This window comes from Carassius auratus, chromosome 4 (genome assembly GCF_003368295.1).
Source record: "Carassius auratus strain Wakin chromosome 4, ASM336829v1, whole genome shotgun sequence".
Classification (NCBI taxonomy): domain Eukaryota; kingdom Metazoa; phylum Chordata; class Actinopteri; order Cypriniformes; family Cyprinidae; genus Carassius; species Carassius auratus.
Window position 1 is genome coordinate 12,702,833 of NC_039246.1, and position 11,719 is coordinate 12,714,551.

General features: G+C 38.6%; 1 protein-coding gene across 3 annotated transcripts in view; it reads left to right on the forward strand.

The window, feature by feature from the left end:
- The window catches only part of LOC113058881 (protein Wnt-5b), a 78,012-nt gene extending 68,375 nt beyond the window's left edge, over positions 1-9,637 (forward strand). For all 3 annotated transcript variants that reach the window (XM_026227158.1, XM_026227152.1, XM_026227162.1), the window contains 2 exons: positions 1,397-1,689; positions 7,805-9,637. In XM_026227158.1, the coding sequence (XP_026082943.1) occupies positions 1,397-1,689; positions 7,805-8,263 (752 nt within the window). In that variant the 3' untranslated portion in view covers positions 8,264-9,637. The remainder of the gene's footprint in view (positions 1-1,396; positions 1,690-7,804) is intronic.
- The last annotated feature ends 2,082 nt before the right edge of the window (positions 9,638-11,719 follow it).

An 11,719-nucleotide genomic window follows, 5' to 3' on the forward strand; every position in this document is an offset into this window, starting at 1 on the left:
TCCTTCATGTAGCCTATAAGCAGCGTGTAGGCTACTTGAATCGAATGCATGATCGTTTGCGTGTCGATCTCTCGCAGAAGACAGCGCTCGTTGCCTCAATTGAGTGTTAGTTCCGCTCATTAGTGAAACAAGGTGTAAGACGCGACATGCCTCCCTCTCATGCCCCCCAAATAGCACGGGACTTATTTGCAGTCAAACGCGAGGTTTATATTGAGGTGTTAGTCGGGCCATTGTCCTGCGTCGCTTTTGAAATGCAATGACACGATGACACAGAGTCGGGATATCCGGGACTCTATTTGAAGTCTGGGCACCAAAGGCCAATAAAAGTGGCCCTCCGATTTCAACAGGCGCATCTCTGGAATGCAGGTACACACCCGTTTACACGAGCCGCTTTGTGTGTGTGTTACTGTGAAACCGGCAACGAGTTTTCATACAATTTTTAAATACTCTCCTCTTTATGTATAGTGTGTCTAATCTAAAATTAGCTCTACAGTAGGCTAAGTAGTTTGATCTTTATTTTTACATCCTGAAAGTAGAGCTGAAAAACCATTCAATTAAATACATTCATATAATATCTACAAGCTTCGGATGGAACACAAACATTATAAGCCTTCTGCTCCTGTCATACATTTGTGTGCTTTTTTAATATACATAACAGTTACTTGTGGTCCATCTAGTCAGGGGCAAAGTCACTTTCATTAAGGAACTGAGGAAGGCCAGATCATTAAAAATAAATTCTCAAGGTCTGGAGTTTAAAAAACGTTTTGTTTGACAAATTTCCTCTCATAATTGCTGAGTCGCTGAGCATTGATACTAAGTGCTTATCTCTAAATATGGTTGTACCAGCGCTTTTTAACATGTTTAAACAGCTTTTAAACGTTAAACGCTATTAACTGTATTGCCTGTGCTGTTGAGGTATGTGAAATCTGCATTCCAGATGGCTTATTAGATGGGGAGAAAAAAATCAGGTAACACATGCACAACAGATGCGAAAAGAGCACAAATTTTTATAAACCTAGCACCTCTTTGGCAGGAAAGCTTTGTGGGTTATCATATGCCTCATATCAGGTGTACCAACACCGGTCTCTTTTCGCTTGCATTGCAATATATATCCATTGAGATCTATATATATATAACAATGGAACAATGAATCAGTGCTGTCTATGTTCATGCACACGTTTCTGATAATCTTATCTCTCACTGCAGGGCTTACCAGAAAAATTGTTACCATCTGTGGGGTTCTGGAAATTAGTTGTTGTACTCTTTGCCTTACTTCCTAAGAGAATAATCAAGAAAAAAAGTGTGCCGAAGAGTTATGGATGATTTAACAAAGTGATTTGCAGCCGGTGGAATGTTGTCTGTGTCCTAATTATGGGTTTGTGTGTGTCTTCTCCAGGCAGCAGAGAAACAGCTTTTACTTACGCCATCAGCGCAGCGGGTGTCGTGAATGCGGTGAGTCGGGCGTGCCGTGAGGGTGAGCTTTCCACCTGCGGCTGCAGCCGAGCGGCTCGTCCCAAAGACCTCCCGAGAGACTGGCTGTGGGGCGGCTGTGGGGACAACGTCAACTATGGCTACCGCTTCGCCAAGGAGTTTGTGGACGCCCGCGAACGTGAGAAAAACTACCCGCGTGGATCTGTCGAACAGGCTCACACGCTTATGAACCTGCAGAACAATGAAGCCGGGAGAATGGTAAAGAAATATACACACACATCAGTTAATGATCTCTTGATAGATGGAAATTATTGGATAGTAACAAGTATCTCCACAATATCTAGACCCACTCTGTGGCCGTCAAATCCTCCATGATCCACCTAATTTCATTTTGTGCGGCTTGGTTAAGGTGTGTTTCTCCATGATTCACAGCTGTAGCAACCTCTATTGTGATCTTGTGAAATTAAAGCCCAGATGTACACTTGAATGGATAAACACAGCTTTAGATATGTTTGTGCGTGAATAAACCAAAGGCAGCCCTAATGTCTCATGCAGATCACCACAAACACAGTTACTTCATTCTCCCTCTGTTGTTGAGAATGTGTTTACTCTGCTTTACTCTGGGAGCACAATTGTCTTTAGAAGTTAGTTATGTCTGACAAAATCTGATGTTCTCAAAGGTAAAATGAATCATAATTTATTAAAGTGGTGGTGTTAGTGTGTGGTCTACAGTAGTTATATTAAACTTTTAGGGATGTGCAATAACATCTATTTTTTAAATTGACTAATCAGTGAGTTGCCTAAACAGCTAGTTAGTTCACTTACCTTGAGGAAGTCAATTTTTAGTTAAGATACAGTCACATTTGCTGTTGTTTGGTCAGTTTTGCAGATAATAACCAGTTGGTTTAATAGGAATCCACACGATTGGGATTTTTCTTAATGCATATTTCTCAATGTTTTCAAGTTATTTTAAATTATCACATAAAGCTGCTTGGTTAAGTTTCATATGTTGCAACACTTTTGATAACAGACAATAACGTTTAGGCTTGCAAAATGTTGGTACTGTGACCACACTGTTATTCTAGTTTGGATTCTCCTGACTGGATGTGTACTCTTTATAATAAAACAGCATTGAGTATACCTAAAAATATAATCCTTGTGAAAGGACACTTAAAAACAGTGAGAGAAATGATTCAGTGGCCAAAGACATGGATGAATTTCAAAACAGAGTTTCTGTAGCTAGTGCATGGCACTTGCAACATAAAGGTTGTGGGTTTGTTTCTCAGGGAATGCATTAACTGATAAAAGTTGCTGTGGAAAAAAAAACATCTGTTTAAGGCATAGATGCAAGTCAAATTCAAATGGCTGTCTAGCAGCATGCACACATCTGGAAAAAAGCTTGTTTACCTGATTAGTCGGTTGTTGGATGATTAGTCAGTCATCAAGACTTTAACTTTGGGTTTATATATAAAATAGCTGTAGTCTGTGGCATCTCTGCATTTAGAATACAGGCTAATGAGAGCGCTAATTTATTGGAAATGACCAAATGGCGCCCTTGGAGTCTGCTGGGGGTCGGGAAGTCAAAGCGCCACCAGGGATGAAGCGTCCCATGTTTCTCTCAATCAGCATGTAGCTCAGATCTAATCTTCCTTTGATTAATTTAATGGAGTAGTCGATGCCAGAACAAATAGTTTTTTTGTGTTTTTATAAGGTGATGTGTGGTAAATATGTTAAGTCGGGAACGCTCTGACACAGCACATTTTCTTGTTGAACAACTTCTCGCTGTTTTATAGAACAGCTATACGGTGGAGGAATTATTGGAGCGTTTCCAAGTATGTGAGTGTGTGTGTGTCTGGCTCCAACAAACTGTGGCCCCCCTGCCACGTTCAGGTGGGCATAAAACCCTCTCGGAGAACGCATTGCAGAATGTCACCACATCCTGCCAAAACATGCCATCAAGCTGGAATGCGTTCTTCCGTCCCTTTGCGAGTCCCACGCTTTGTCATACCACACCCCGATCCCATCCTCTTTCCCCTCAGTTATTTGAGTGCCTTTAAAACGAAGCAGCCTCATAAAAAGTCCATTTGCCTGCCGGTGTGGGTGCTTGCTCTGCCGCGTATGTTTGTCTTAGAGAAGATGAGTGTATTTAAGGTGTTTACAGAAGAGAGGGCCTCTTTTCTGGAGTTATGGCACATCTGAGATCCCCTGGCTCTTCTCCTGGAGGTTCCCGGAGTTGAGGAGGTCAAGGTCTGGATGGGTTCTGGACATGCACGAGGGCTAGATTATATCTCAATTGAATCCTTTTTGTTTTTTTTTATGAGTTACTGCCACCTGTTTGTTTGGTGGAGGTGGATTTGAAGGTGTGACCTCCGAGACGCCCGCCTCCCTGGTGTTCCCTTTCTGCGGGGCCTGTTTGTTGGAGATTTGTCTTGCTTGGTAAGGCTTAGTCTTGGTGGGCTTTTGTGGAGGCGAAAGAACCGTATCAGATGCCCGTCGGTGTGGAGTCGGGACAGGCGGTGGGATGTAAGGGTGTAGTGAAAGATTCCAGCCCTGTGGGTCACAAAGGCTCGTGACCAAGACTGTACAGAGAGGGAGGAGGCCTACACCCTTTATAAAGATCACCTGCTTCTGTGTGTCTTTCATTCTAAATCAACTGCAGCGGAGACAAACACACACACCTAAATCTAAAGCACTTTATTACGCACTCACACACACATGTAGGCGTAACGCATTTTAATATACTGGTAAGGCTTTTGGACTCACTCATTCAGTGAATATATCTGCATTACTAATGTTTGAATGCTTTTGTGTTCACAGGCACGCATGTTTACTTAGTTACCTAAATGATGACGAACCATATACTTCTCTTTTTTTTTTTCAAGTCAAAAGTGAATGCATCATGCTTCTTATGATGTTATAAAACTAAAGATTTGAAGACATGATCAAGTGCTTAAACTGGTTTTGGTGACAAATAGGAATTTATTTACAAAATGACATTGGATGAAATTAAAAGGGATGCTGAAGGAATACAGCATACATGGGAACTCAAAGACAGTATGGGACACAGAAATCTAGGCAAAACTAAAACAACTTGCAACTTTAATACACCAGCTACATAGTATAAATAATGTCTAGAAATTAGAGTATGTTTTACAAGAAAATAATAATAGAAAATCATCTTTCTGAGAGTCATTAAGAAATTATGGTTCTATTCCGTTTAAAGAAATATGAAGTAAACATGTGAATACATAATGTGCGCACTTTGGGAGTAAAAGTTTGTATGTTGTGTAGTGAAGCACTGATCAAAAATAAATGGAAGCAAACACGATTAAAAATATGTACAGGTTTGTCACATTGTTCAAAATATCATCAATTTATAATTCCTGACAGTATTAAGAACTGTTAGTGTCTCTGTAACTAAATATTATCATTAATCTGTCTAATCTCAAAGTCAAATCAGAATATTCATTGTAAAATGTTTCTGTAACAGCTGCAGAACATATATATTTATAGTTCCACTGTGATTTTGTAATATTTTTTCAAAGAAAAATAATAATAATTTTTAAAACCTTCCCTCTCTGGTTTGTTCACAAATTATGTATATATACTTTCCTTATTTAGGATATATATATTTTTGTATTTCATATATTTTCTAAATTGGAAAACTGAATAAAAAAATATATAAATGTAATATAAAAATGGAGAAAAAATTCTTAATTTCTTTATTTTTTTTACATTGTACCTAAAAATGAAACCGATTTACTTGCAATTTTTGAATGCTTTTACGTTTTTAAAAAAAACCTCTATATTTAAAATATCTCTTTGGGTTTGAGACTTTTAGTCTTTTAGTCCTTGCAACTTTAGGGATCTCATCTATGCATGAACAGCTTGTAACACTCCAAAGAGAAAAGGAAAACTTGAAATTCCATCATATGTCCCCTTTAAATAATGAATACCTCTGATGATGTCCTCAAAGTATTGTTTTGCCAGATTTATTCCCCAATGTGAAGCCATTAAACCTTAAATATAATATAACTACTGTAAATATATATATGAGATACATAGATGGGGCTTTGAAAACTGCTACATTTTCTTAGCATAGCTCAGAGAGACTTGTATTTGTTTACTTTAGATTCTCTTTCCCGTCCCGTGTCTCTTATCTCTACACCTCCAGGGATGTTTGTTTGCGGTCTCCGAACTCCACCCAGCAGTCGACCCAGACCCCGTCTGAGCGTGCTCCATTGTGCGCAGCACCGCATGCGTGTCCCTTCCACGCACCGATGAGCCTGTCTATCCATCACACCTTGGTCACTTGGGCCAAAAAGAGAAAAAAGAGAGAAAAGGAAGGGCATGAAAAGGAGAGAGATGAAAGTGAGGAAGAATAAAAGAGTGAAACGGCAGCCTTTATGTGAACACAGATTCAGTTGGGCGCACATGTTCCATAGAAATGCTCAAAACCCCTTTTGTGTGAGATCATTTGGATGAGGTAGCAGAACTGCCGCTTGACACGCAAGAAACAGCCCAGAATGGCTTGCGTGATGTGGCCCGCTGCCGTGTGGGAAAGTGTGTGTGTTGTTTCTGGATTGCAGACAGGTATGCAGGTAGGGCTGGTGATGACAGAGACTTGAAAGGTGTTGGAACTCCCCTTAATGTCTGTGAGCGAGCAGGTAAAATGGAAGGGGCTTAAACAGCTGCCACCGGAGGGGGGTTGAAGAGCCGTGGCAGCACATCCTCAAAGACGACAGTTAAAAGTTCTCACGTGAGGTGTTAAAGGGAGGAGCACTGCCTGCGCTTAAATGACAGAGACTCAGTGAGAGAAATGCCTTTAATGTTCCCTCGTTCAGGACACTAAACAGACACAAAAGACACCGCAAACAAGACACGTCACAAACCAGGGTGGGAAATGCCCACGCTGGCCACCCAACCTTGTTTGAGCCCAGACGTTTTACTCATTAGCTTGTTTTTGTGTTTGTGGGTGAGACGCGACGCATTCGGTACACCCCGTTGTGGGTGGTTAATGAAAAGTAATAGTCTGTTAATGTTACATGTTAAATAATTCAAAAGGAAAGGGAAGAACAGCCGTTAGTTTAGTACGACAATATGTCGAGCGCTTCTGTATTGATTCAGCTGGGGGTTTCATTGAATTTAATCAGCAGGAAGTCTGCTGTCAGTGGTCTCGGGGCTCTCTGTGTGTTCTAGAACAGAATTACTATTCATCCCATTGTTCTCCAAACGCTCTCACTGTGGCTCTCTGTTTGTAAAAGACCGTAAACTCAAAGGCCTCTGGAGGCCCCGCCAGGTTCAAACGGACTGGTGCACTGAACACATTTGGCCTCTTGAGGGCGCCGTTGTTCCATCGAAGATTATTCTGCCAAGAATAGAAGTAAAGAAATGTGGTTGCTACATTTTTTTTTTTTACATTGAGATTTATACATCACCTGAAAGCTGAATAAAAAGAAAAGCTGAAAGCTTTCCATTGATGTATGGTTTGTTAAGATAGGATGATATTTGGCCGAGAATCTGTAATCTGAGGGTGCAAAAAATCTCAACTCTGTAATTGGCGTTTGATGCACTTGTCAATTTCATTGTCCCCAACACAAACATACATATTTTTAATTATTATATATTTAGATTTATTTTTATTACTATTGTATATAATGCTATTGATTTTATATTTGTAATAGTAATTTGACATTTATTGTTTATTTTATTAAAATAAATAAAATGAATTATTATGATTGTGTTTTTATAATGTTTACATTTTTTATATTTGACGGATCTACTTAACAATATTCATTTACATTTCTAATTATAAATATATGTTTACATTTATACTTTTACTATTTAATGTTTACAAAATACTATTTATTATTATCTTTTATATAATTTACACAAATAGATTTCTTATGTTTCTTTGCAAAGAAAAATTGCAATAATAGCTGGAAATTATAACTTTTTTATAATTATACAGGAAACTGCAAAACAGACATAAATTCATACACTAACATTTTTGGTGAAAAATGATGGCTGATGTGGCAAAATATTATTGATTAGTTTATTATTTCCTGCTGATACTTCCAAACTATCGTTCTTAGAGTTTAGACAATATTAGCCAGTTGAATCATTTTACCAGATGGAAAGTGTGCATCATAAAAGGCATGATTCAGGCAATTTATTTATTATTTTTGTTGCTTATTTGTATAAATAAAACAATGTGGCCAGCCGCCAGTGGAAAGTAAGCATGGAAAGTTTTGGTATTCAACCTGGAAAAAAAAAAAGTTATACTTCCATAATTTGGTGCTGATTATTGTTTTCAAGTATCATTCTCTTGAAAATATTCTCACAAAACCTGTAATTCTTTCTCCACTCACAGGCAGTGTACAATCTGGCCAACGTCGCATGCAAGTGTCATGGAGTCTCCGGCTCGTGCAGTCTAAAAACCTGTTGGCTCCAGCTGGCCGACTTCCGCCGTGTGGGAGAGTTCCTGAAAGAGAAGTACGACAGCGCTGCAGCCATGCGCATCGGCCGAAAAGGCAAGCTGGAACTGGTCAACAACCGCTTTAACCCCCCAACGAACGAGGACCTCGTCTACATCGACCCCAGCCCGGACTACTGCCTGCGTAACGAGACCACCGGCTCTCTGGGCACCCAGGGCCGCCTGTGCAACAAGACCTCGGAGGGCATGGATGGCTGCGAGCTCATGTGCTGCGGTCGCGGTTACGACCAGTTCAAGACCTACAAACACGAGCGCTGTCACTGCAAGTTTCACTGGTGCTGCTACGTCAAGTGCAAGCGCTGCACGTCGCTAGTAGACCAGTTCGTGTGCAAGTAGCAACCTAGGGTCCGGACGGGACGGGACAGACGCCCTAGAGAGGCACTGAGCAATTAGCGGGGGAGGAACGGGACCCTTAACGGACCCAGAGGGGGAACTTAGAGATAATTAAATGTAAAATGATATATTAAATAGCAACAAATTAAAGTATATAAATAAGTGTACGTGTGCCATTGATAGTAATTTAATGACCTTTTCTGACTCAAGAATCAAAAGTTGGACGTCATTGATGAAGAGGAGGCACCGGTGTGATGTTTTCTGGCTCAAGCTGTTGTTCTTTCAATGTTCAGAAAATTCAGAGAGGCACGAACTGTTTGCTTGTTCTAAAAAGAAGAGCCTAAACTCTTTAGAGACTCTAGAAGCGGTAAAGATGCAAAAAGAGGACGGAGAACAACGGCTTGTTGCCCATCGCCTTTTCCAGACCTTCGGTCCGCCGGTGATTCACCTCCACAAACACACTCCACCTTGACGATATCAGAGCTCTTAAGAACCTTGAGTCAGAGAAATGTGGAATTATCGGACTTTGTGTTCCATGATGTCATAAAGATCCTCTGACAAGAACAGAATGCTGCCTGTTACCCGTCACACAAGCTTTTCTGCTAAGAAACCTGGAAAGACGTGTGAAAGATGAAACCAGGAACATTTTTACCTGAATTGGAGCGAAACATACTCACAAAACTTCCTTTATTCTTCCAAAATCATTTGATTTGTATCCTTCATATAGGCTTACAAACGTCTGTTATGAACCTTTGATGCATTTCAGGGGCTCCCATACATCATATCTTGGAATTACATCTAATCTAGAGCAGAGAATATTGTGTTTGTTCTGTCACTGTCTTTGTCATTGTTGGTTGAAACGGTTCAAAGCCTCATGGTAATGAATGTGTCTTCTGGTAAATGAAAACGGGAAGAAAAAAAAATCAAGGCTACATCTACATGATAAGGACTGCAGAAACTATTATTGTAACCAAATACTAGTGGTTCAGATTATATTTTATTAATTGCTTCTCATTTTATACATCGTATGTATTGTTCTGATTAGTATTTTTTGATAAAGAAGCTTTTTACTGGGGATTTATGTGGTAGCAGAAAAGATATTACTGGCCACTGGATGGATCGGGCAATCATAGCCGAGCTCTCCCAATGTCAGGCCACAGAACAAGACAATGAGATCTTTTGTTCATTCATGAATGTTTTGGAGGAAAATTACACTTGTAAATAACAGTCAGTCGGTCATATATGCCATTAACACTTACAATCTCTTTGACATGTCACTCCACAGTTTGTTTGCTGCCCTGTGATCATATGCTTGTTGTGTGTATTCCCCCTCATTCAAACCAGTAATATTAAAAATATGAATAGTGATTATTATCACCTGCTCTGCTGCTTTGCTTCTGTTTAACTCTGTGTGTTTGTTCTGTTTGATTTGTGGAATGACTTCATCACATTTATGACCAGGTTTGATAGAGTGCATAGGGTTAAATTTGCTTAAGTCAATGATATGCTGCTCATATCATTTATTCTGCTGATATGGTCAAGGCTTTTTGGTATCATACATTATCTATGTGTTGTAAAATAAATATAATGCAACCTTTACACTTACACTCAATATTTTTCATACAGCCAGCTATCATGTGATTAATTAGTTAGGGTAGAGGTATATTTCATTTTTGACAGGAATAAAAATTAGGCTTTGAAGGATAGAAGTGCATGTGTTTAATGGATTGTACTGGCATTTAACAAGATACCAATTATTTAGCTGATGAAACGTCAGTTTTAAAAGTTTGTGAGTTGTGAATATTATGTTATCTTGGGGACCCTTATGCAATGTGTGCCTTTTTTAAAGACTCTCAAGTCTCTCCATCAATTCGTCATTTTAAATATGGCATCTGACCTGAAAGGTCTGTGTTGCTCAAGTTGTGATTTCTGGAGAAGTCGCAGGGTGGGGCGGCACTTGCTTTCCTTTAAACCTAACCAAACACCAACATCTCAATTCAAATTCCAGTTTCTTGGTTTACGCCCTGTTTTTCACTGGTCTGGACTAGTTTCAATACTGCCATTTGTCTGAATTTCCCACCACATTATTAGTAGATCAGCTCACTGGATTTGTTATGCAATTAGTAGACATTGGCACGGACTGCCTGTACTGTGTGAACCCTATGCAGGTTGGAAGAATTTCCTCTGGCTCAATACCAGACAGAAAGTATTGACAGGTGCAGATCTGTCTGCATGCCCTCCTCCAACATCTGTTTTGTAAATAGGTGAGTGCTTTTTTTTTTTTATTTGGATTCATTTAATGTTGGGCTGGAACAAATAGGCTTATGTTCCACTTATTTAGTTTCAGATTGGGTTTGTATGGTCAAATGATAAACCATGATCTGAGCTGGTTTAGACTGGAAATTCTCCAGAAAGCTCATATAGGCCAAAACAGGAAACATATAACCACAGATACCACTATTGAAACAAGTGCTTACATTTAGCATTTTTCTGCATTTAATTTTTTTTTGCTTTAATACAAATTTCATATTACAAATAATATGATCAGTAGCAATTCGAGTGAACAGTGGAACTGTTACTGAATTAATATGCTAAACTCTTACTGAATATATATGAATTTTAGAGTTACTGAAAAGTGTGACCTAAAAAAATGCAGAAATTTTCTTGAATTCTTAAACGTATTCCATATTTTATATTTTTAAATCCTAAAACTTTGTTTATTAAACATTAAATTATACTTTGATTGTTGTCATAAACATTTTTTTATGTAGTAACGTATATTCTCATCTAGACTTAAGACTTGATTAGTGATAAAGCCTGGTCAAAGCCTGGGTATAATTTCTCAATAAAGATCATAGTACATATTCTCTATAACCTTTGTCATCGATTGCATCATTAGTAAATCAAGCAGGCTACTTTCCAACATTGCACAGTTAAACTGTTAGCACTGATATCATATCTAAACAGCTGATAGGCAGGGATGTCATTGCAGTGCATATCCTCTCTTTCTGTGATGCAAATATTTCAATCTGTGTAATCGATTGCACAAAATCTGAGCCTTCAGTTCATCACAGGCCCATGACAGCAAGGTTGTTAACATTATAGATATTGGGGGACTCAAGAGTCTTCCTCAATATTCACAATAGCAGTCAATCAATATGGTTGTTTAAAGATAGATTTGTAAACTTTGTCTAAATTCCCTCTCATTCTTATAAATATTTGGTTTCATCCTTATATGACAATATCTTAATGGTTGTCACTAATATTTTTCAAAATGAATAAATTAAGTTATTATTGAAATAGGTAATATTTACATATTAATGTATTCATTTAGCATACACTTTTATCCAAAGCCACTTACAAATGAGGACAATGGAAGCAATCAAAAACAACAAAAAGATATATATATAGGCTATATATATATATATATATATATATATATATATGACATGTAATACT